This window comes from Hemitrygon akajei, chromosome 11 (assembly GCF_048418815.1).
Source record: "Hemitrygon akajei chromosome 11, sHemAka1.3, whole genome shotgun sequence".
Lineage (NCBI taxonomy): Eukaryota > Metazoa > Chordata > Chondrichthyes > Myliobatiformes > Dasyatidae > Hemitrygon > Hemitrygon akajei.
The window spans coordinates 84,857,176-84,882,151 of NC_133134.1; the positions used below are offsets into that span (position 1 = coordinate 84,857,176).

At 52.2% G+C, this 24,976-nt stretch overlaps 1 protein-coding gene across 3 annotated transcripts in view; it reads right to left on the bottom strand.

The window, feature by feature from the left end:
- The window catches only part of LOC140735795 (AN1-type zinc finger protein 6-like), a 66,145-nt gene that overhangs the window by 29,690 nt on the left and 11,479 nt on the right, over positions 1 to 24,976 (bottom strand). The window contains exon 5 of one of the 3 annotated variants that reach the window (XM_073061276.1): positions 1,991 to 2,890. The exons of the other annotated variants lie outside the window; for them this stretch is intronic. Coding sequence (XP_072917377.1) covers positions 2,742 to 2,890 — 149 coding nt within the window. The 3' untranslated portion in view covers positions 1,991 to 2,741. Of the gene's footprint in view, positions 1 to 1,990; positions 2,891 to 24,976 lie in introns of those variants that run through there. 3 annotated transcript variants of the gene reach the window in all.

Here is a 24,976-nt window from a genome sequence, read left to right on the forward strand (position 1 = left end):
TGTAAATTTTCTCTGAACTCATCCTGCAGAGAGATGACCAAAACTGTCCACAACACTCCAAACTAGACCTCACCAACGCCTTGTACAATTTCAACATAGCATCCTAATTCCTGTACTCAATAAAAACACAAAATGCTGGCAGAACTCAGCAGGCCAGACAGGAGGTAGCGACGACGTTTCCGGCCGAAACCCTTCATCACCAAATTCCAGCATTTTGTGTTTCTATTTATTTCCAGCCTCTGCAGATTCACTCATGTTGCTCCTGTACTCAATACTTTGATTTATGAAGGCCAAAGCACCTGAAGCTCTCTTTATGATCCTAACTACCTGGGAAGCCACGTTCAAGGGAAGTGAACTGGTTTGTTTTGAACAGAGGTATGGTACAAGGGATAAATACACAGTGCAAGAGAGGAAGAGTAAGGGGCTATGGGCGGTTCAGCAATCCAACAGCAGAGGGGTAGGAGCCGTCCCTGAAGTTTCAGCTTCCTGTACCGTTTCCCTCACGGTAATACAGTTGCAAGAAAGAGTCTGTGAATCCTTTGCAATTATCTGGTTTTACGCATTAATTACTCATCAAGTGTGGTCTGATCTTCATCTAAGTCACAAAACCCCCCCCACTATTTTCCTAAAGTAATAACACACAAACATTTGTACTACTTTTCATCACATTGTTTAAACAACCACAGTCTAGGTTCAAAAAAAGCATGTGACCCTCTGGAGTAAAGCTTTCTACAAAAACTATTTGGAGTCTGGTGTTCCAATCAATGGGATGAGATTGGAGGTGTGGGTTGTAGAGGAGCCCGGCTCAATAAAAAAGACACACAAAGTCAGAAATCTCTCGAACTCGCTAAAGTCTCTGCTCACTGTAAGAAAAACACTGAACTAGAATGTTGTTCATGGAAGGACACCATGGAGGAAACCACTGCTCTCCGAAATAAAATATTGTGGCAGGTCTCACGTTTGCAAAAGACCCCCAGGGCATTCCACAACACTTCTGGGACAATATTATGTGGACAGGTATGACAGAAGTTGAATTTTGTGGCAGAAATGCACACTGCTATGTTTGGAGGAAAAAGGGCAGTGCACACCAACACCAAAACTGCATGATGGTTTGGGGCCTGGACAGCTTGCAATCGTTGAGGGAACGATGAATTCAAAATCGTATCAAGACATTTACAGAATGTCAGGGTAGCAGTCCGTCACCTGAAGCCTAATAGAAGTTGGATGTTGCAACAAGACGATGATCTGAAACACAAGAGTAAATCAACAACAGAACGGGTTGAAAAGAAAATTCATGTTTTGGAGTGGCCAAGTCAGAGTTCAGACCTTAACCCAATTGAGGCGCTGTGGAATGGCCTGCAGAGAGCTGTTCATACAAGGCATCCCAGAAATACTGATGAACTGAAACAGTTTTGAATGGAGGATCATTGAGCAAGTCTGATCAGCAACTACAGGAAACATTTGGAGGAGATTATTGTTGCTAAAGAAGGTTCTACCAGTTATTAAATATAAGAGTTCACATACTTTTTCCTACCTGGACTGCGAATGATTAAACAATGAAGACATGAAAAGTACAACTGTTTGTGTGTTGTTAGTTTAGGCAGATTGTGTTTGTTCATCTTTGTGCCTTAGATGAAGTCAGATCTCATTTTATGCAGAAAACCAGGTAATCGCAAAGGGATTCACAAACTTCTTCCTGCAACCCTATGTCCCAGATGGTGAGGGTTCGGAGTGATGAACGCCACCTCCTGAGGAGGAGGAGGGTTTCCTCATTGTTATGTGGAACTATGCTTCCCTTGTGAACGTTGCCCGTCCCATGCTGCTGAAGGAAGCTTCTCCTTGCTCCTGTGCGGACCTGGACTTGAGCGGGCGACAGCCGTACTTGACTCTGATCTTGACCTCTGGTCCCTCCCCCCTCCCCCAGCTCTGTTACTCAGAAGAACCACCCCCCCAACACTGCCCCAAAACAGAACACCCCTCAGACCAAAAATAAATCAATTGTAGCTTTATTTTCTTTGAATATTGCTGTGCCAAAGTCTTTCAGTGAAAGAGCAACGATGTGGTGCCCGACCCCAGCAGTAGCACGGTTCAAACAAAACACCAGATGTGTGATTCGGTTATATATAGATATATATATATTTCTTTAAAAAAACTATTCTGGGTGACTACAATTCTGGGCTGGGTCGAGGTGGGGTGGGGGGGAGGGGAGGTCACGTTCCATCCCTTGGGATTTTGCACTGCCCCTTCTTGACCAGGATGCGGACATGGGGCAGGGATCGAACGTGCGCTGGCAGTTAGCGAGTGCCCAACCAGCCAAATCCACTGGTAGAACGGAGGGGTATATTGGATGAGGGGTAGAGGTGGAGAGAGGATTTAAGGGGGGGAAGACACAGAGAGAGAGAGAGAGAGAGAGAGAGAGAGAGACACACACACACACACACGAGGGCAGACACAGAGACCTCTCCACTACCCTACACCCCGATCCCACCCCCACGTGGGAAGGGGACGGAATAGTCCCAGCCCCTTCCGCTAATGCAAAAGCAACTCTCATTCCAACCCGTCCTGACTGAATGCACAGGAAGTTGGGCTTGTGCCCCTCCCAACACTCCCCACCCCTGAGGAATAGAAAGATTCTGTCCGTTAAGCTACGGGGAAAAGAAAACTGAATCAAACGAAAAGACCAGAGGAAGCATCAGCGGTTCGGTCAGACATGCAGACTCAGGATTTATTCCGAGGCCTTGTTAAATCTTTTGCAACTTCTCCCCGACCACCATGGGATTCTCCTTCCGGATCTTCTCGGCTGCATCCGCTTTGTAGTCGAAGTGACAGTCATGCATGTCGGAATATCTGTGCACCGAGCAGTACAAGTTCCCACACCGGCACTCGAAGCCTGCAATTCCAGGCAGGGCGGCAACGTCAGATTGGGTCTGGCTTCAGTCACAAACCCATCCATTCCCCGTCCCACTAGGACATCCCATCCCCTCCACCCCTCCCATTCTTAACCCAGTCAAGTCATTTCCTCGTCCTGGGCCAGCCGAACCTCTCACCCCAGTACAACTCCTTCCAGACCCCTTGTGTCCTAAAACCTCTACCCCTTTCTGCTTTCCAGACACTCTTGTCCTACAACCCCTCCCACACACGTCCCAAAACCACTCTCCGTCACAAAGCCCACTCCTCTCCCCTTTCTCAAACCCCCTCCATCCCAAATCTTCCCCCCAGCCCACTCCCATCTTACCAAAGACCAGTCAAGTCACCATAAACAAACCCTTCCTTCCACAACCACTCCCCTTCCAAACCCACCCATCTCGCCTCCCCTGTAACCCACTCCAAGCCTTCCCCTCGCCCCCTCCCCAATCGAGGATCAGTCCCCACTCCCCACCCTACCTGCCCCATCCAAAACCAACCCTTCCCAACCCCCAGGACAAGCAATTTTATTCCCACTCATCCTAACCCAAGCCAAACTAACCTCTCCCTTCTCCTTCCAACTCCCCTTACCCTTCTCCAACTCCCCCCCTTTCCCTTCCAACTCCAGCCAAATCCAGGACAGGCAAACTCACTTCCACCTCCCACCCTTCCCAAACCCCCGACCCATCCCAGCTCCTCAGAATGCGTCCGCCCTTCCCAACCCCACTCTACCCCAACAACACCGTTCCCAAACCCATCCCAGCCAAACCTGGAGCTCCTCAGAATACACCCGCCCTTCCCAGGTCAGGCCGTGTAACTCCCACCCTCATCCTGTCCCTTCTGACTCCTTATCCCTCTCCAAGTCCCTCCTCTTCCATTCCAACCCCTTCCTAATCCAGCTCAAGCAAAGCCACCCCTCCCAAAACCCTTCTGTCTCACCCACCCCCATTGTCTGAACCAACCTAACCCCTCCCAAAACCCTTCTGTATCACCCACCCCATTGTCTGAACCAACCTAACCCTCCCAAAACCCTTCTGTCTCACCCACTCCCATTGTCTGAACCAACCTAACCCCCCCAAAACCCTTCTGTATCACCCACTCCCATTGTCTGAACCAACCTAACCCCTCCCAAAACCCTTCTGTCTCACCCACTCCCATTGTCTGAACCAACCTAACCCCTCCCAAAACCCTTCTGTATCACCCACCCCCATTGTCTGAACCAACCTAACCCCTCCCAAAACCCTTCTGTCTCACCCACCCCCATTGTCTGAACCAACCTAACCCCTCCCAAAACCCTTCTGTATCACCCACTCCCATTGTCTGAACCAACCTAACCCCTCCCAAAACCCTTCTGTATCACCCACCCCCATTGTCTGAACCAACCTAACCCCTCCCAAAACCCTTCTGTCTCACCCACCCCCATTGTCTGAACCAACCTAACCCCTTCCAAAACCCTTCTGTATCACCCACCCCCATTGTCTGAACCAACCTAACCCCTCCCAAAACCCTTCTGTCTCACCCACCCCCATTGTCTGAACCAACCTAACCCCTCCCAAAACCCTTCTGTATCACCCACCCCCATTGTCTGAACCAACCTAACCCATCCCAAAACCCTTCTGTATCACCCACCCCCATTGTCTGAACCAACCTAACCCCTCCCAAAACCCTTCTGTCTCACCCACCCCCATTGTCTGAACCAACCTAACCCCTCCCAAAACCCTTCTGTATCACCCACCCCCATTGTCTGAACCAACCTAACCCCTCCCAAAACCCTTCTGTCTCACCCACTCCCATTGTCTGAACCAACCTAACCCTCCCAAAACCCTTCTCTCACCCACCCCCATTGTCTGAACCAACCTAACCCCTCCCAAAACCCTTCTGTATCACCCACCCCCATTGTCTGAACCAACCTAACCCCTCCCAAAACCCTTCTGTATCACCCACCCCCATTGTCTGAACCAACCTAACCCCTCCCAAAACCCTTCTGTATCACCCACCCCCATTGTCTGAACCAACCTAACCCCTCCCAAAACCCTTCTGTATCACCCACCCCCATTGTCTGAACCAACCTAACCCCCCCCAAAACCCTTCTGTCTCACCCACCCCCATTGTCTGAACCAACCTAACCCCTCCCAAAACCCTTCTGTCTCACCCACCCCCATTGTCTGAACCAACCTAACCCCTCCCAAAACCCTTCTGTATCACCCACCCCCATTGTCTGAACCAACCTAACCCCTCCCAAAACCCTTCTGTATCACCCACTCCCATTGTCTGAACCAACCTAACCCCTCCCAAAACCCTTCTGTATCACCCACCCCCATTGTCTGAACCAACCTAACCCCTCCCAAAACCCTTCTGTATCACCCACCCCCATTGTCTGAACCAACCTAACCCCTCCCAAAACCCTTCTGTATCACCCACCCCCATTGTCTGAACCAACCTAACCCCTCCCAAAACCCTTCTGTCTCACCCACCCCATTGTCTGAACCAACCTAACCCCTCCCAAAACCCTTCTGTCTCACCCACCCCCATTGTCTGAACCAACCTAACCCTCCCAAAACCCTTCTGTATCACCCACCCCCATTGTCTGAACCAACCTAACCCCTCCCAAAACCCTTCTGTCTCACCCACTCCCATTGTCTGAACCAACCTAACCCCTCCCAAAACCCTTCTGTCTCACCCACTCCCATTGTCTGAACCAACCTAACCCCTCCCAAAACCCTTCTGTATCACCCACTCCCATTGTCTGAACCAACCTAACCCCTCCCAAAACCCTTCTGTATCACCCACCCCCATTGTCTGAACCAACCTAACCCCTCCCAAAACCCTTCTGTATCACCCACCCCCATTGTCTGAACCAACCTAACCCCTCCCAAAACCCTTCTGTCTCACCCACCCCCATTGTCTGAACCAACCTAACCCCTCCCAAAACCCTTCTGTATCACCCACCCCCATTGTCTGAACCAACCTAACCCTCCCAAAACCCTTCTGTATCACCCACCCCATTGTCTGAACCAACCTAACCCCTCCCAAAACCCTTCTGTCTCACCCACTCCCATTGTCTGAACCAACCTAACCCCTCCCAAAACCCTTCTGTCTCACCCACCCCCATTGTCTGAACCAACCTAACCCCTCCCATAACCCTTCTGTATCACCCACTCCCATTGTCTGAACCAACCTAACCCCTCCCAAAACCCTTCTGTATCACCCACCCCCATTGTCTGAACCAACCTAACCCCCCCAAAACCCTTCTGTATCACCCACTCCCATTGTCTGAACCAACCTAACCACTCCCAAAACCCTTCTGTATCACCCACCCCCATTGTCTGAACCAACCTAACCCCTCCCAAAACCCTTCTGTCTCACCCACCCCCATTGTCTGAACCAACCTAACCCCCCCAAAACCCTTCTGTATCACCCACCCCCATTGTCTGAACCAACCTAACCCCTCCCAAAACCCTTCTGTATCACCCACCCCCATTGTCTGAACCAACCTAACCCCTCCCAAAACCCTTCTGTATCACCCACCCCATTGTCTGAACCAACCTAACCCCTCCCAAAACCCTTCTGTATCACCCACTCCCATTGTCTGAACCAACCTAACCACTCCCAAAACCCTTCTGTATCACCCACCCCCATTGTCTGAACCAACCTAACCCCTCCCAAAACCCTTCTGTATCACCCACTCCCATTGTCTGAACCAACCTAACCCCTCCCAAAACCCTTCTGTATCACCCACCCCCATTGTCTGAACCAACCTAACCCCTCCCAAAACCCTTCTGTATCACCCACCCCATTGTCTGAACCAACCTAACCCCTCCCAAAACCCTTCTGTATCACCCACCCCATTGTCTGAACCAACCTAACCCCTCCCAAAACCCTTCTGTCTCACCCACTCCCATTGTCTGAACCAACCTAACCCCTCCCAAAACCCTTCTGTCTCACCCACCCCCATTGTCTGAACCAACCTAACCCCTCCCATAACCCTTCTGTCTCACCCACCCCCATTGTCTGAACCAACCTAACCCCTCCCATAACCCTTCTGTCTCACCCACCCCCATTGTCTGAACCAACCTAACCCCTCCCAAAACCCTTCTGTATCACCCACCCCCATTGTCTGAACCAACCTAACCCCTCCCAAAACCCTTCTGTCTCACCCACCCCCATTGTCTGAACCAACCTAACCCCTCCCAAAACCCTTCTGTATCACCCACCCCCATTGTCTGAACCAACCTAACCACTCCCAAAACCCTTCTGTATCACCCACTCCCATTGTCTGAACCAACCTAACCCCTCCCAAAACCCTTCTGTATCACCCACCCCCATTGTCTGAACCAACCTAACCCCTCCCAAAACCCTTCTGTATCACCCACTCCCATTGTCTGAACCAACCTAACCCTCCCAAAACCCTTCTGTATCACCCACCCCCATTGTCTGAACCAACCTAACCACTCCCAAAACCCTTCTGTATCACCCACCCCCATTGTCTGAACCAACCTAACCCCTCCCAAAACCCTTCTGTATCACCCACCCCCATTGTCTGAACCAACCTAACCCCTCCCAAAACCCTTCTGTATCACCCACTCCCATTGTCTGAACCAACCTAACCCCTCCCAAAACCCTTCTGTATCACCCACTCCCATTGTCTGAACCAACCTAACCCCTCCCAAAACCCTTCTGTATCACCCGCTCCCATTGTCTGAACCAACCTAACCCCTCCCAAAACCCTTCTGTATCACCCACCCCCATTGTCTGAACCAACCTAACCCCTCCCAAAACCCTTCTGTATCACCCACTCCCATTGTCTGAACCAACCTAACCCCTCCCAAAACCCTTCTGTATCACCCACTCCCATTGTCTGAACCAACCTAACCCCTCCCAAAACCCTTCTGTATCACCCACCCCCATTGTCTGAACCAACCTAACCCCTCCCAAAACCCTTCTGTATCACCCACCCCCATTGTCTGAACCAACCTAACCCTCCCAAAACCCTTCTGTATCACCCACCCCCATTGTCTGAACCAACCTAACCCCTCCCAAAACCCTTCTCTCACCCACCCCATTGTCTGAACCAACCTAACCCCTTCCAAAACCCTTCTGTATCACCCACCCCCATTGTCTGAACCAACCTAACCCCTCCCAAAACCCTTCTGTATCACCCACCCCCATTGTCTGAACCAACCTAACCCCTCCCAAAACCCTTCTGTCTCACCCACCCCCATTGTCTGAACCAACCTAACCCCTCCCAAAACCCTTCTGTCTCACCCACCCCCATTGTCTGAACCAACCTAACCCTCCCAAAACCCTTCTGTATCACCCACCCCCATTGTCTGAACCAACCTAACCCCTCCCAAAACCCTTCTCTCACCCACCCCATTGTCTGAACCAACCTAACCCCTTCCAAAACCCTTCTGTCTCACCCACCCCCATTGTCTGAACCAACCTAACCCTCCCAAAACCCTTCTGTATCACCCACCCCCATTGTCTGAACCAACCTAACCCCTCCCAAAACCCTTCTGTCTCACCCACTCCCAATGTCTGAACCAACCTAACCCCTCCCAAAACCCTTCTGTCTCACCCACTCCCAATGTCTGAACCAACCTAACCCCTCCCAAAACCCTTCTGTATCACCCACCCCCATTGTCTGAACCAACCTAACCCTCCCAAAACCCTTCTGTATCACCCACCCCCATTGTCTGAACCAACCTAACCCCTCCCAAAACCCTTCTGTCTCACCCACTCCCAATGTCTGAACCAACCTAACCCCTCCCAAAACCCTTCTGTCTCACCCACTCCCAATGTCTGAACCAACCTAACCCCTCCCAAAACCCTTCTGTATCACCCACCCCCATTGTCTGAACCAACCTAACCCCTCCCAAAACCCTTCTGTCTCACCCACCCCCATTGTCTGAACCAACCTAACCCTCCCAAAACCCTTCTGTATCACCCACCCCCATTGTCTGAACCAACCTAACCCCTCCCAAAACCCTTCTGTATCACCCACCCCCATTGTCTGAACCAACCTAACCCCTCCCAAAACCCTTCTGTCTCACCCACCCCCATTGTCTGAACCAACCTAACCCCTCCCAAAACCCTTCTGTATCACCCACCCCCATTGTCTGAACCAACCTAACCCCTCCCAAAACCCTTCTCTCACCCACCCCCATTGTCTGAACCAACCTAACCCTCCCAAAACCCTTCTGTATCACCCACCCCCATTGTCTGAACCAACCTAACCCCTCCCAAAACCCTTCTGTATCACCCACCCCCATTGTCTGAACCAACCTAACCCCTCCCAAAACCCTTCTGTATCACCCACCCCCATTGTCTGAACCAACCTAACCCCTCCCAAAACCCTTCTGTATCACCCACCCCCATTGTCTGAACCAACCTAACCCCTCCCAAAACCCTTCTGTCTCACCCACCCCCATTGTCTGAACCAACCTAACCCCTCCCAAAACCCTTCTGTATCACCCACCCCCATTGTCTGAACCAACCTAACCCCTCCCAAAACCCTTCTGTCTCACCCACTCCCATTGTCTGAACCAACCTAACCCTCCCAAAACCCTTCTCTCACCCACCCCCATTGTCTGAACCAACCTAACCCCTCCCAAAACCCTTCTGTATCACCCACTCCCATTGTCTGAACCAACCTAACCCCTCCCAAAACCCTTCTGTCTCACCCACCCCCATTGTCTGAACCAACCTAACCCCTCCCAAAACCCTTCTGTATCACCCACTCCCATTGTCTGAACCAACCTAACCCCTTCCAAAACCCTTCTGTATCACCCACTCCCATTGTCTGAACCAACCTAACCCCTCCCAAAACCCTTCTGTCTCACCCACCCCCATTGTCTGAACCAACCTAACCCCTCCCAAAACCCTTCTGTCTCACCCACCCCCATTGTCTGAACCAACCTAACCCCTCCCAAAACCCTTCTGTATCACCCACCCCCATTGTCTGAACTAACCTAACCCCTCCCAAAACCCTTCTGTATCACCCACCCCCATTGTCTGAACCAACCTAACCCCTCCCAAAACCCTTCTGTCTCACCCACCCCCATTGTCTGAACCAACCTAACCCCTTCCAAAACCCTTCTGTATCACCCACCCCCATTGTCTGAACCAACCTAACCCCTTCCAAAACCCTTCTGTATCACCCACCCCCATTGTCTGAACCAACCTAACCCCTTCCAAAACCCTTCTGTATCACCCACCCCCATTGTCTGAACCAACCTAACCCCTCCCAAAACCCTTCTGTATCACCCACCCCCATTGTCTGAACCAACCTAACCCCTCCCAAAACCCTTCTGTATCACCCACCCCCATTGTCTGAACCAACCTAACCCCTCCCAAAACCCTTCTGTCTCACCCACCCCCATTGTCTGAACCAACCTAACCCCTCCCAAAACCCTTCTGTATCACCCACCCCCATTGTCTGAACCAACCTAACCCCTCCCAAAACCCTTCTGTATCACCCACTCCCATTGTCTGAACCAACCTAACCCCTCCCAAAACCCTTCTGTATCACCCACCCCCATTGTCTGAACCAACCTAACCCCTCCCAAAACCCTTCTGTATCACCCACTCCCATTGTCTGAACCAACCTAACCCCTCCCAAAACCCTTCTGTCTCACCCACCCCCATTGTCTGAACCAACCTAACCCCTCCCAAAACCCTTCTGTCTCACCCACCCCCATTGTCTGAACCAACCTAACCCCTTCCAAAACCCTTCTGTATCACCCACCCCCATTGTCTGAACCAACCTAACCCCTCCCAAAACCCTTCTGTATCACCCACTCCCATTGTCTGAACCAACCTAACCCCTCCCAAAACCCTTCTGTCTCACCCACTCCCATTGTCTGAACCAAACTAACCCCTCCCAAAACCCTTCTGTATCACCCACCCCCATTGTCTGAACCAACCTAACCCCTCCCAAAACCCTTCTGTATCACCCACCCCCATTGTCTGAACCAACCTAACCCCTCCCAAAACCCTTCTGTCTCACCCACCCCCATTGTCTGAACCAACCTAACCCCTTCCAAAACCCTTCTGTATCACCCACCCCCATTGTCTGAACCAACCTAACCCCTCCCAAAACCCTTCTGTATCACCCACTCCCATTGTCTGAACCAACCTAACCCCTCCCAAAACCCTTCTGTCTCACCCACTCCCATTGTCTGAACCAAACTAACCCCTCCCAAAACCCTTCTGTATCACCCACCCCCATTGTCTGAACCAACCTAACCCTCCCAAAACCCTTCTGTCTCACCCACCCCCATTGTCTGAACCAACCTAACCCCTCCCAAAACCCTTCTGTATCACCCACCCCCATTGTCTGAACCAACCTAACCCTCCCAAAACCCTTCTGTCTCACCCACTCCCATTGTCTGAACCAACCTAACCCCTCCCAAAACCCTTCTGTATCACCCACTCCCATTGTCTGAACCAACCTAACCCCTCCCAAAACCCTTCTGTATCACCCACTCCCATTGTCTGAACCAACCTAACCCTCCCAAAACCCTTCTGTATCACCCACCCCCATTGTCTGAACCAACCTAACCCCTCCCAAAACCCTTCTGTATCACCCACCCCCATTGTCTGAACCAACCTAACCCCTCCCAAAACCCTTCTGTATCACCCACCCCCATTGTCTGAACCAACCTAACCCCTCCCAAAACCCTTCTGTCTCACCCACTCCCATTGTCTGAACCAACCTAACCCCTCCCAAAACCCTTCTGTATCACCCACCCCCATTGTCTGAACCAACCTAACCCCTCCCAAAACCCTTCTGTATCACCCACCCCCATTGTCTGAACCAACCTAACCCCTCCCAAAACCCTTCTGTATCACCCACTCCCATTGTCTGAACCAACCTAACCCCTCCCAAAACCCTTCTGTATCACCCACCCCCATTGTCTGAACCAACCTAACCCCTCCCAAAACCCTTCTGTATCACCCACTCCCATTGTCTGAACCAACCTAACCCCTCCCAAAACCCTTCTGTATCACCCACCCCCATTGTCTGAACCAACCTAACCCCTCCCAAAACCCTTCTGTATCACCCACTCCCATTGTCTGAACCAACCTAACCCCTCCCAAAACCCTTCTGTCTCACCCACTCCCATTGTCTGAACCAACCTAACCCCTCCCAAAACCCTTCTGTATCACCCACCCCCATTGTCTGAACCAACCTAACCCCTCCCAAAACCCTTCTGTCTCACCCACCCCCATTGTCTGAACCAACCGAACCCCTCCCAAAACCCTTCTGTATCACCCACCCCCATTGTCTGAACCAACCTAACCCCTCCCAAAACCCTTCTGTATCACCCACCCCCATTGTCTGAACCAACCTAACCCCTCCCAAAACCCTTCTGTCTCACCCACCCCCATTGTCTGAACCAACCGAACCCCTCCCAAAACCCTTCTGTATCACCCACCCCATTGTCTGAACCAACCTAACCCCTCCCAAAACCCTTCTGTATCACCCACCCCCATTGTCTGAACCAACCTAACCCCTCCCAAAACCCTTCTGTATCACCCACCCCCATTGTCTGAACCAACCTAACCCCTCCCAAAACCCTTCTGTATCACCCACTCCCATTGTCTGAACCAACCTAACCCCTCCCAAAACCCTTCTGTCTCACCCACTCCCATTGTCTGAACCAACCTAACCCCTCCCAAAACCCTTCTGTATCACCCACCCCCATTGTCTGAACCAACCTAACCCATCCCAAAACCCTTCTGTATCACCCACCCCCATTGTCTGAACCAACCTAACCCCCCCAAAACCCTTCTGTATCACCCACCCCCATTGTCTGAACCAACCTAACCCATCCCAAAACCCTTCTGTCTCACCCACTCCCATTGTCTGAACCAACCTAACCCCTCCCAAAACCCTTCTGTATCACCCACTCCCATTGTCTGAACCAACCTAACCCCTCCCAAAACCCTTCTGTATCACCCACCCCCATTGTCTGAACCAACCTAACCCCTCCCAAAACCCTTCTGTATCACCCACCCCCATTGTCTGAACCAACCTAACCCCTCCCAAAACCCTTCTGTATCACCCACTCCCATTGTCTGAACCAACCTAACCCCTCCCAAAACCCTTCTCTCACCCACCCCCATTGTCTGAACCAACCTAACCCTCCCAAAACCCTTCTGTATCACCCACCCCCATTGTCTGAACCAACCTAACCCCTCCCAAAACCCTTCTGTATCACCCACCCCCATTGTCTGAACCAACCTAACCCCTCCCAAAACCCTTCTGTCTCACCCACCCCCATTGTCTGAACCAACCTAACCCCTCCCAAAACCCTTCTGTATCACCCACCCCCATTGTCTGAACCAACCTAACCCCTCCCAAAACCCTTCTGTCTCACCCACCCCCATTGTCTGAACCAACCTAACCCCTCCCAAAACCCTTCTGTATCACCCACCCCCATTGTCTGAACCAACCTAACCCTCCCAAAACCCTTCTGTATCACCCACCCCATTGTCTGAACCAACCTAACCCCTCCCAAAACCCTTCTGTCTCACCCACTCCCATTGTCTGAACCAACCTAACCCCTCCCAAAACCCTTCTGTCTCACCCACCCCCATTGTCTGAACCAACCTAACCCCTCCCATAACCCTTCTGTATCACCCACTCCCATTGTCTGAACCAACCTAACCCCTCCCAAAACCCTTCTGTATCACCCACCCCCATTGTCTGAACCAACCTAACCCCCCCAAAACCCTTCTGTATCACCCACTCCCATTGTCTGAACCAACCTAACCACTCCCAAAACCCTTCTGTATCACCCACTCCCATTGTCTGAACCAACCTAACCACTCCCAAAACCCTTCTGTATCACCCACCCCCATTGTCTGAACCAACCTAACCCCTCCCAAAACCCTTCTGTATCACCCACTCCCATTGTCTGAACCAACCTAACCCCTCCCAAAACCCTTCTGTATCACCCACCCCCATTGTCTGAACCAACCTAACCCCTCCCAAAACCCTTCTGTCTCACCCACCCCCATTGTCTGAACCAACCTAACCCCTCCCAAAACCCTTCTGTATCACCCACCCCCATTGTCTGAACCAACCTAACCCCTCCCAAAACCCTTCTGTCTCACCCACCCCATTGTCTGAACCAACCTAACCCCTCCCAAAACCCTTCTGTATCACCCACCCCATTGTCTGAACCAACCTAACCACTCCCAAAACCCTTCTGTATCACCCACCCCCATTGTCTGAACCAACCTAACCCCTCCCAAAACCCTTCTGTCTCACCCACCCCATTGTCTGAACCAACCTAACCCCTCCCAAAACCCTTCTGTCTCACCCACTCCCATTGTCTGAACCAACCTAACCCCTCCCAAAACCCTTCTGTATCACCCACCCCCATTGTCTGAACCAACCTAACCCCTCCCAAAACCCTTCTGTCTCACCCACTCCCATTGTCTGAACCAACCTAACCCCTCCCAAAACCCTTCTGTATCACCCACCCCCATTGTCTGAACCAACCTAACCCCTCCCAAAACCCTTCTGTATCACCCACTCCCATTGTCTGAACCAACCTAACCCCTCCCAAAACCCTTCTGTATCACCCACCCCCATTGTCTGAACCAACCTAACCCCTCCCAAAACCCTTCTGTATCACCCACCCCCATTGTCTGAACCAACCTAACCCCTCCCAAAACCCTTCTGTATCACCCACCCCCATTGTCTGAACCAACCTAACCACTCCCAAAACCCTTCTGTATCACCCACCCCCATTGTCTGAACCAACCTAACCCCTCCCATAACCCTTCTCTCACCCACCCCCATTGTCTGAACCAACCTAACCCCTCCCAAAACCCTTCTGTCTCACCCACCCCCATTGTCTGAACCAACCTAACCCCTCCCAAAACCCTTCTGTATCACCCACCCCCATTGTCTGAACCAACCTAACCCCTCCCATAACCCTTCTGTCTCACCCACTCCCATTGTCTGAACCAACCTAACCCCTCCCAAAACCCTTCTGTATCACCCACCCCCATTGTCTGAACCAACCTAACCCCTCCCAAAACCCTTCTGTATCACCCACCCCCATTGTCTGAACCAACCTAACCCCTCCCATAACCCTTCTGTATCACCCACTCCCATTGTCTGAACCAACCTAACCCCTCCCAAAACCCTTCTGTATCACCCACCCCCATTGTCTGAACCAACCTAACCCCTCCCAAAACCCTTCTGTATCACCCACTCCCATTGTCTGAACCAACCTAACCCCTCCCAAAACCCTTCTGTCTCACCCACCCCCATTGTCTGAACCAACCTAACCCCTCCCAAAACCCTTCTGTCTCACCCACTCCCATTGTCTGAACCAACCTAACCCCTCCCAAAACCCTTCTGTCTCACCCACTCCCATTGTCTGAACCAACCTAACCCCTCCCAAAACCCTTCTGTATCACCCACCCCCATTGTCTGAACCAACCTAACCCCTCCCAAAACCCTTCTGTATCACCCACCCCCATTGTCTGAACCAACCTAACCCCTCCCAAAACCCTTCTGTATCACCCACCCCCATTGTCTGAACCAACCTAACCCCTCCCAAAACCCTTCTGTATCACCCACCCCCATTGTCTGAACCAACCTAACCCCTCCCAAAACCCTTCTCTCACCCACTCCCATTGTCTGAACCAACCTAACCCCTCCCAAAACCCTTCTGTCTCACCCACCCCCATTGTCTGAACCAACCTAACCCCTCCCAAAACCCTTCTCTCACCCACCCCCATTGTCTGAACCAACCTAACCCCTCCCAAAACCCTTCTGTATCACCCACTCCCATTGTCTGAACCAACCTAACCCCTCCCAAAACCCTTCTGTCTCACCCACTCCCATTGTCTGAACCAACCTAACCCCTCCCAAAACCCTTCTGTATCACCCACTCCCATTGTCTGAACCAACCTAACCCCTCCCAAAACCCTTCTGTATCACCCACTCCCATTGTCTGAACCAACCTAACCCCTCCCAAAACCCTTCTGTATCACCCACTCCCATTGTCTGAACCAACCTAACCCCTCCCAAAACCCTTCTGTCTCACCCACCCCCATTGTCTGAACCAACCTAACCCCTCCCAAAACCCTTCTCTCACCCACCCCCATTGTCTGAACCAACCTAACCCCTCCCAAAACCCTTCTGTATCACCCACTCCCATTGTCTGAACCAACCTAACCCCTCCCAAAACCCTTCTGTCTCACCCACTCCCATTGTCTGAACCAACCTAACCCCTCCCAAAACCCTTCTGTATCACCCACTCCCATTGTCTGAACCAACCTAACCCCTCCCAAAACCCTTCTGTATCACCCACTCCCATTGTCTGAACCAACCTAACCCCTCCCAAAACCCTTCTGTATCACCCACCCCCATTGTCTGAACCAACCTAACCCCTCCCAAAACCCTTCTGTATCACCCACCCCCATTGTCTGAACCAACCTAACCCCTCCCAAAACCCTTCTGTATCACCCACCCCCATTGTCTGAACCAACCTAACCCCTCCCAAAACCCTTCTGTATCACCCACCCCCATTGTCTGAACCAACCTAACCCCTCCCAAAACCCTTCTGTATCACCCACCCCCATTGTCTGAACCAACCTAACCCCTCCCAAAACCCTTCTGTATCACCCACTCCCATTGTCTGAACCAACCTAACCCCTCCCAAAACCCTTCTGTATCACCCACTCCCATTGTCTGAACCAACCTAACCCCTCCCAAAACCCTTCTGTATCACCCACCCCCATTGTCTGAACCAACCTAACCCCTCCCAAAACCCTTCTGTATCACCCACCCCCATTGTCTGAACCAACCTAACCCCTCCCAAAACCCTTCTGTATCACCCACCCCCATTGTCTGAACCAACCTAACCCCTCCCAAAACCCTTCTGTATCACCCACCCCCATTGTCTGAACCAACCTAACCCCTCCCAAAACCCTTCTGTATCACCCACTCCCATTGTCTGAACCAACCTAACCCCTCCCAAAACCCTTCTGTATCACCCACTCCCATTGTCTGAACCAACCTAACCCCTCCCAAAACCCTTCTCTCACCCACCCCCATTGTCTGAACCAACCTAACCCCTCCCAAAACCCTTCTGTATCACCCACCCCCATTGTCTGAACCAACCTAACCCCTCCCAAAACCCTTCTGTATCACCCACCCCCATTGTCTGAACCAACCGAACCCCTCCCAAAACCCTTCTGTATCACCCACCCCCATTGTCTGAACCAACCTAACCCCTCCCAAAACCCTTCTGTCTCACCCACTCCCATTGTCTGAACCAACCTAACCCCTCCCAAAACCCTTCTGTATCACCCACTCCCATTGTCTGAACCAACCTAACCCCTCCCAAAACCCTTCTGTATCACCCACTCCCATTGTCTGAACCAACCTAACCCCTCCCAAAACCCTTCTGTATCACCCACTCCCATTGTCTGAACCAACCTAACCCCTCCCAAAACCCTTCTGTATCACCCACTCCCATTGTCTGAACCAACCTAACCCCTCCCAAAACCCTTCTGTCTCACCCACTCCCATTGTCTGAACCAACCTAACCCCTCCCAAAACCCTTCTGTATCACCCACCCCCATTGTCTGAACCAACCTAACCCCTCCCAAAACCCTTCTGTATCACTCACTCCCATTGTCTGAACCAACCTAACCCCTCCCAAAACCCTTCTGTATCACCCACCCCATTGTCTGAACCAACCTAACCCCTCCCAAAACCCTTCTCTCACCCACCCCCATTGTCTGAACCAACCTAACCACTCCCAAAACCCTTCTCTCACCCACCCCATTGTCTGAACCAACCTAACCCCTCCCAAAACCCTTCTGTATCACCCACCCCCATTGTCTGAACCAACCTAACCACTCCCAAAACCCTTCTCTCACCCACCCCATTGTCTGAACCAACCTAACCCCTCCCAAAACCCTTCTGTATCACTCACTCCCATTGTCTGAACCAACCTAACCCCTCCCAAAACCCTTCTCTCACCCACCCCATTGTCTGAACCAACCTAACCCCTCCCAAAACCCTTCTGTATCACCCACCCCCATTGTCTGAACCAACCTAACCACTCCCAAAACCCTTCTCTCACCCACCCCATTGTCTGAACCAACCTAACCCCTCCCAAAACCCTTCTGTATCACCCACCCCCATTGTCTGAACCAACCTAACCCCTCCCAAAACCCTTCTGTCTCACCCACTCCCATTGTCTGAACCAACCTAACCCCTCCCATAACCCTTCTGTCTCACCCACCCCCATTGTCTGAACCAACCTAACCCCTCCCAAAACCCTTCTGTATCACCCACCCCCATTGTCTGAACCAACCTAACCCCTCCCAAAACCCTTCTGTATCACCCACTCCCATTGTCTGAACCAACCTAACCCCTCCCAAAACCCTTCTGTATCACCCACTCCCATTGTCTGAACCAACCTAACCCCTCCCAAAACCCTTCTGTCTCACCCACCCCCATTGTCTGAACCAACCTAACCCCTCCCAAAACCCTTCTGTATCACCCACCCCCATTGTCTGAACCAACCTAACCACTCCCAAAACCCTTCTGTCTCACCCACCCCCATTGTCTGAACCAACCTAACCCCTCCCAAAACCCTTCTCTCACCCACCCCATTGTCTGAACCAACCTAACCCCTCCCAAAACCCTTCTCTCACCCACCCCATTGTCTGAACCAACCTAACCCCCCCAAAACCCTTCTGTATCACCCACCCCCATTGTCTGAACCAACCTAACCCCTCCCAAAACCCTTCTGTATCACCCACCCCCATTGTCTGAACCAACCTAACCCCTCCCAAAACCCTTCTGTATCACCCACCCCATTGTCTGAACCAACCTAACCCCTCCCAAAACCCTTCTCTCACCCACCCCATTGTCTGAACCAACCTAACCCCCCCAAAACCCTTCTGTATCACCCACCCCCATTGTCTGAACCAACCTAACCCCTCCCAAAACCCTTCTGTATCACCCACCCCCATTGTCTGAACCAACCTAACCCCTCCCAAAACCCTTCTGTATCACCCACCCCCATTGTCTGAACCAACCTAACCCCTCCCAAAACCCTTGTCTCACCCACCCCCATTGTCTGAACCAACCTAACCCCTCCCAAAACCCTTCTGTCTCACCCACCCCCATTGTCTGAACCAACCTAACCCCTCCCAAAACCCTTCTGTCTCACCCACCCCCATTGTCTGAACCAACCTAACCCCTCCCAAAACCCTTCTGTATCACCCACCCCCATTGTCTGAACCAACCTAACCCCTCCCAAAACCCTTCTGTATCACCCACCCCCATTGTCTGAACCAACCTAACCCCTCCCAAAACCCTTCTGTCTCACCCACCCCCATTGTCTGAACCAACCTAACCCCTCCCAAAACCCTTCTGTATCACCCACCCCCATTGTCTGAACCAACCTAACCCCTCCCAAAACCCTTCTGTATCACCCACCCCCATTGTCTGAACCAACCTAACCCCCCCCAAAACCCTTCTGTATCACCCACTCCCATTGTCTGAACCAACCTAACCCCTCCCAAAACCCTTCTGTATCACCCACCCCCATTGTCTGAACCAACCTAACCCCTCCCAAAACCCTTCTGTATCACCCACTCCCATTGTCTGAACCAACCTAACCCCTCCCAAAACCCTTCTGTATCACCCACCCCCATTGTCTGAACCAACCTAACCCCTCCCAAAACCCTTCTGTCTCACCCACCCCCATTGTCTGAACCAACCTAACCCCTCCCAAAACCCTTCTGTCTCACCCACCCCCATTGTCTGAACCAACCTAACCCCTCCCAAAACCCTTCTGTATCACCCACTCCCATTGTCTGAACCAACCTAACCCCTCCCAAAACCCTTCTGTATCACCCACCCCCATTGTCTGAACCAACCTAACCCCTCCCAAAACCCTTCTGTATCACCCACCCCCATTGTCTGAACCAACCTAACCCCTCCCAAAACCCTTCTGTATCACCCACCCCCATTGTCTGAACCAACCTAACCCCTCCCAAAACCCTTCTGTATCACCCACCCCCATTGTCTGAACCAACCTAACCCCTCCCAAAACCCTTCTGTATCACCCACCCCCATTGTCTGAACCAACCTAACCCCTCCCAAAACCCTTCTGTATCACCCACCCCCATTGTCTGAACCAACCTAACCCCTCCCAAAACCCTTCTGTCTCACCCACCCCCATTGTCTGAACCAACCTAACCCCTCCCAAAACCCTTCTGTCTCACCCACTCCCATTGTCTGAACCAACCTAACCCCTCCCAAAACCCTTCTGTCTCACCCACCCCCATTGTCTGAACCAACCTAACCCCTCCCAAAACCCTTCTGTATCACCCACCCCCATTGTCTGAACCAACCTAACCCCTCCCAAAACCCTTCTGTATCACCCACCCCCATTCTGAACCAACCTAACCCCTCCCAAAACCCTTCTGTCTCACCCACCCCCATTGTCTGAACCAACCTAACCCCTCCCAAAACCCTTCTGTATCACCCACCCTCATTGTCTGAACCAACCTAACCCCTCCCAAAACCCTTCTGTCTCACCCACCCCCATTGTCTGAACCAACCTAACCCCTCCCAAAACCCTTCTGTATCACCCACCCCATTGTCTGAACCAACCTAACCCCTCCCAAAACCCTTCTGTCTCACCCACCCCCATTGTCTGAACCAACCTAACCCCTCCCAAAACCCTTCTCTCACCCACCCCCATTGTCTGAACCAACCTAACCCCTCCCAAAACCCTTCTGTATCACCCACCCCCATTGTCTGAACCAACCTAACCCCTCCCAAAACCCTTCTGTCTCACCCACCCCCATTGTCTGAACCAACCTAACCCCTCCCAAAACCCTTCTGTCTCACCCACTCCCATTGTCTGAACCAACCTAACCCCTCCCAAAACCCTTCTGTATCACCCACCCCCATTGTCTGAACCAACCTAACCCCTCCCAAAACCCTTCTGTATCACCCACCCCCATTGTCTGAACCAACCTAACCCCTCCCAAAACCCTTCTGTCTCACCCACTCCCATTGTCTGAACCAACCTAACCCCCCCAAAACCCTTCTGTCTCACCCACCCCCATTGTCTGAACCAACCTAACCCCTCCCAAAACCCTTCTGTCTCACCCACTCCCATTGTCTGAACCAACCTAACCCCTCCCAAAACCCTTCTGTATCACCCACTCCCATTGTCTGAACCAACCTAACCCCTCCCAAAACCCTTCTGTCTCACCCACTCCCATTGTCTGAACCAACCTAACCCCTCCCAAAACCCTTCTGTATCACCCACCCCCATTGTCTGAACCAACCTAACCCCTCCCAAAACCCTTCTGTATCACCCACCCCCATTGTCTGAACCAACCTAACCCCTCCCAAAACCCTTCTGTATCACCCACCCCCATTGTCTGAACCAACCTAACCCCTCCCAAAACCCTTCTGTATCACCCACCCCCATTGTCTGAACCAACCTAACCCCTCCCAAAACCCTTCTGTATCACCCACCCTCATTGTCTGAACCAACCTAACCCCTCCCAAAACCCTTCTGTATCACCCACCCCCATTGTCTGAACCAACCTAACCCCTCCCAAAACCCTTCTGTATCACCCACCCCCATTGTCTGAACCAACCTAACCCCTCCCAAAACCCTTCTGTATCACCCACCCCCATTGTCTGAACCAACCTAACCCCTCCCAAAACCCTTCTGTATCACCCACCCCCATTGTCTGAACCAACCTAACCCCTCCCAAAACCCTTCTGTATCACCCACCCCCATTGTCTGAACCAACCTAACCCCTCCCAAAACCCTTCTGTATCACCCACTCCCATTGTCTGAACCAACCTAACCCCTCCCAAAACCCTTCTGTCTCACCCACCCCATTGTCTGAACCAACCTAACCCCTCCCAAAACCCTTCTGTATCACCCACCCCCATTGTCTGAACCAACCTAACCCCTCCCAAAACCCTTCTGTCTCACCCACTCCCATTGTCTGAACCAACCTAACCCCTCCCAAAACCCTTCTGTATCACCCACCCCCATTGTCTGAACCAACCTAACCCCTCCCATAACCCTTCTGTCTCACCCACTCCCATTGTCTGAACCAACCTAACCCCTCCCAAAACCCTTCTGTCTCACCCACTCCCATTGTCTGAACCAACCTAACCCCTCCCAAAACCCTTCTGTCTCACCCACTCCCATTGTCTGAACCAACCTAACCCCTCCCAAAACCCTTCTGTATCACCCACCCCCATTGTCTGAACCAACCTAACCCCTCCCAAAACCCTTCTGTATCACCCACCCCCATTGTCTGAACCAACCTAACCCCTCCCAAAACCCTTCTGTATCACCCACCCCCATTGTCTGAACCAACCTAACCCCTCCCAAAACCCTTCTGTCTCACCCACTCCCATTGTCTGAACCAACCTAACCCCTCCCAAAACCCTTCTGTCTCACCCACTCCCATTGTCTGAACCAACCTAACCCCTCCCAAAACCCTTCTGTCTCACCCACTCCCATTGTCTGAACCAACCTAACCCCTCCCAAAACCCATCTGTATCACCCACCCCCATTGTCTGAACCAACCTAACCCCTCCCAAAACCCTTCTGTATCACCCACCCCCATTGTCTGAACCAACCTAACCCCTCCCAAAACCCTTCTGTATCACCCACCCCCATTGTCTGAACCAACCTAACCCCTCCCAAAACCCTTCTGTATCACCCACCCCCATTGTCTGAACCAACCTAACCCCTCCCAAAACCCATCTGTATCACCCACCCCCATTGTCTGAACCAACCTAACCCCTCCCAAAACCCTTCTGTCTCACCCACTCCCATTGTCTGAACCAACCTAACCCCTCCCAAAACCCTTCTGTCTCACCCACTCCCATTGTCTGAACCAACCTAACCCCTCCCAAAACCCTTCTGTATCACCCACCCCCATTGTCTGAACCAACCTAACCCCTCCCAAAACCCTTCTGTCTCACCCACCCCCATTGTCTGAACCAACCTAACCCCTCCCATAACCCTTCTGTATCACCCACCCCCATTGTCTGAACCAACCTAACCCCTCCCAAAACCCTTCTGTATCACCCACTCCCATTGTCTGAACCAACCTAACCCCTCCCATAACCCTTCTGTATCACCCACCCCCATTGTCTGAACCAACCTAACCCCTCCCAAAACCCTTCTGTATCACCCACCCCCATTGTCTGAACCAACCTAACCCCTCCCAAAACCCTTCTGTATCACCCACCCCCATTGTCTGAACCAACCTAACCCCTCCCAAAACCCTTCTGTATCACCCACTCCCATTGTCTGAACCAACCTAACCCCTCCCAAAACCCTTCTGTATCACCCACCCCCATTGTCTGAACCAACCTAACCCCTCCCAAAACCCTTCTGTATCACCCACCCCCATTGTCTGAACCAACCTAACCCCTCCCAAAACCCTTCTGTATCACCCACCCCCATTGTCTGAACCAACCTAACCCCTCCCAAAACCCTTCTGTATCACCCACCCCCATTGTCTGAACCAACCGAACCCCTCCCAAAACCCTTCTGTATCACCCACCCCCATTGTCTGAACCAACCTAACCCCTCCCAAAACCCTTCTGTATCACCCACCCCCATTGTCTGAACCAACCTAACCCCTCCCAAAACCCTTCTGTATCACCCACCCCCATTGTCTGAACCAACCTAACCCCTCCCAAAACCCTTCTGTATCACCCACCCCCATTGTCTGAACCAACCTAACCCCTCCCATAACCCTTCTGTCTCACCCACCCCCATTGTCTGAACCAACCTAACCCCTCCCAAAACCCTTCTGTATCACCCACCCCCATTGTCTGAACCAACCTAACCCCTCCCAAAACCCTTCTGTATCACCCACCCCCATTGTCTGAACCAACCTAACCCCTCCCATAACCCTTCTGTCTCACCCACCCCCATTGTCTGAACCAACCTAACCCCTCCCAAAACCCTTCTGTCTCACCCACTCCCATTGTCTGAACCAACCTAACCCCTCCCAAAACCCTTCTGTATCACCCACCCCATTGTCTGAACCAACCTAACCCCTCCCAAAACCCTTCTGTCTCACCCACCCCCATTGTCTGAACCAACCTAACCCCTCCCAAAACCCTTCTGTCTCACCCACTCCCATTGTCTGAACCAACCTAACCCCTCCCAAAACCCTTCTGTATCACCCACCCCATTGTCTGAACCAACCTAACCCCTCCCAAAACCCTTCTGTCTCACCCACTCCCATTGTCTGAACCAACCTAACCCCTCCCAAAACCCTTCTGTCTCACCCACTCCCATTGTCTGAACCAACCTAACCCCTCCCAAAACCCTTCTGTCTCACCCACTCCCATTGTCTGAACCAACCTAACCCCTCCCAAAACCCTTCTGTCTCACCCACTCCCATTGTCTGAACCAACCTAACCCCTCCCAAAACCCTTCTGTATCACCCACTCCCATTGTCTGAACCAACCTAACCCCTCCCAAAACCCATCTGTATCACCCACCCCCATTGTCTGAACCAACCTAACCCCTCCCAAAACCCTTCTGTATCACCCACCCCCATTGTCTGAACCAACCTAACCCCTCCCAAAACCCTTCTGTATCACCCACCCCCATTGTCTGAACCAACCTAACCCCTCCCATAACCCTTCTGTCTCACCCACTCCCATTGTCTGAACCAACCTAACCCCTCCCAAAACCCTTCTGTATCACCCACCCCCATTGTCTGAACCAACCTAACCCCTCCCATAACCCTTCTGTATCACCCACCCCCATTGTCTGAACCAACCTAACCCCTCCCAAAACCCTTCTGTATCACCCACTCCCATTGTCTGAACCAACCGAACCCCTCCCAAAACCCTTCTGTCTCACCCACCCCCATTGTCTGAACCAACCTAACCCCTCCCAAAACCCTTCTGTATCACCCACCCCCATTGTCTGAACCAACCTAACCCCTCCCATAACCCTTCTGTCTCACCCACTCCCATTGTCTGAACCAACCTAAC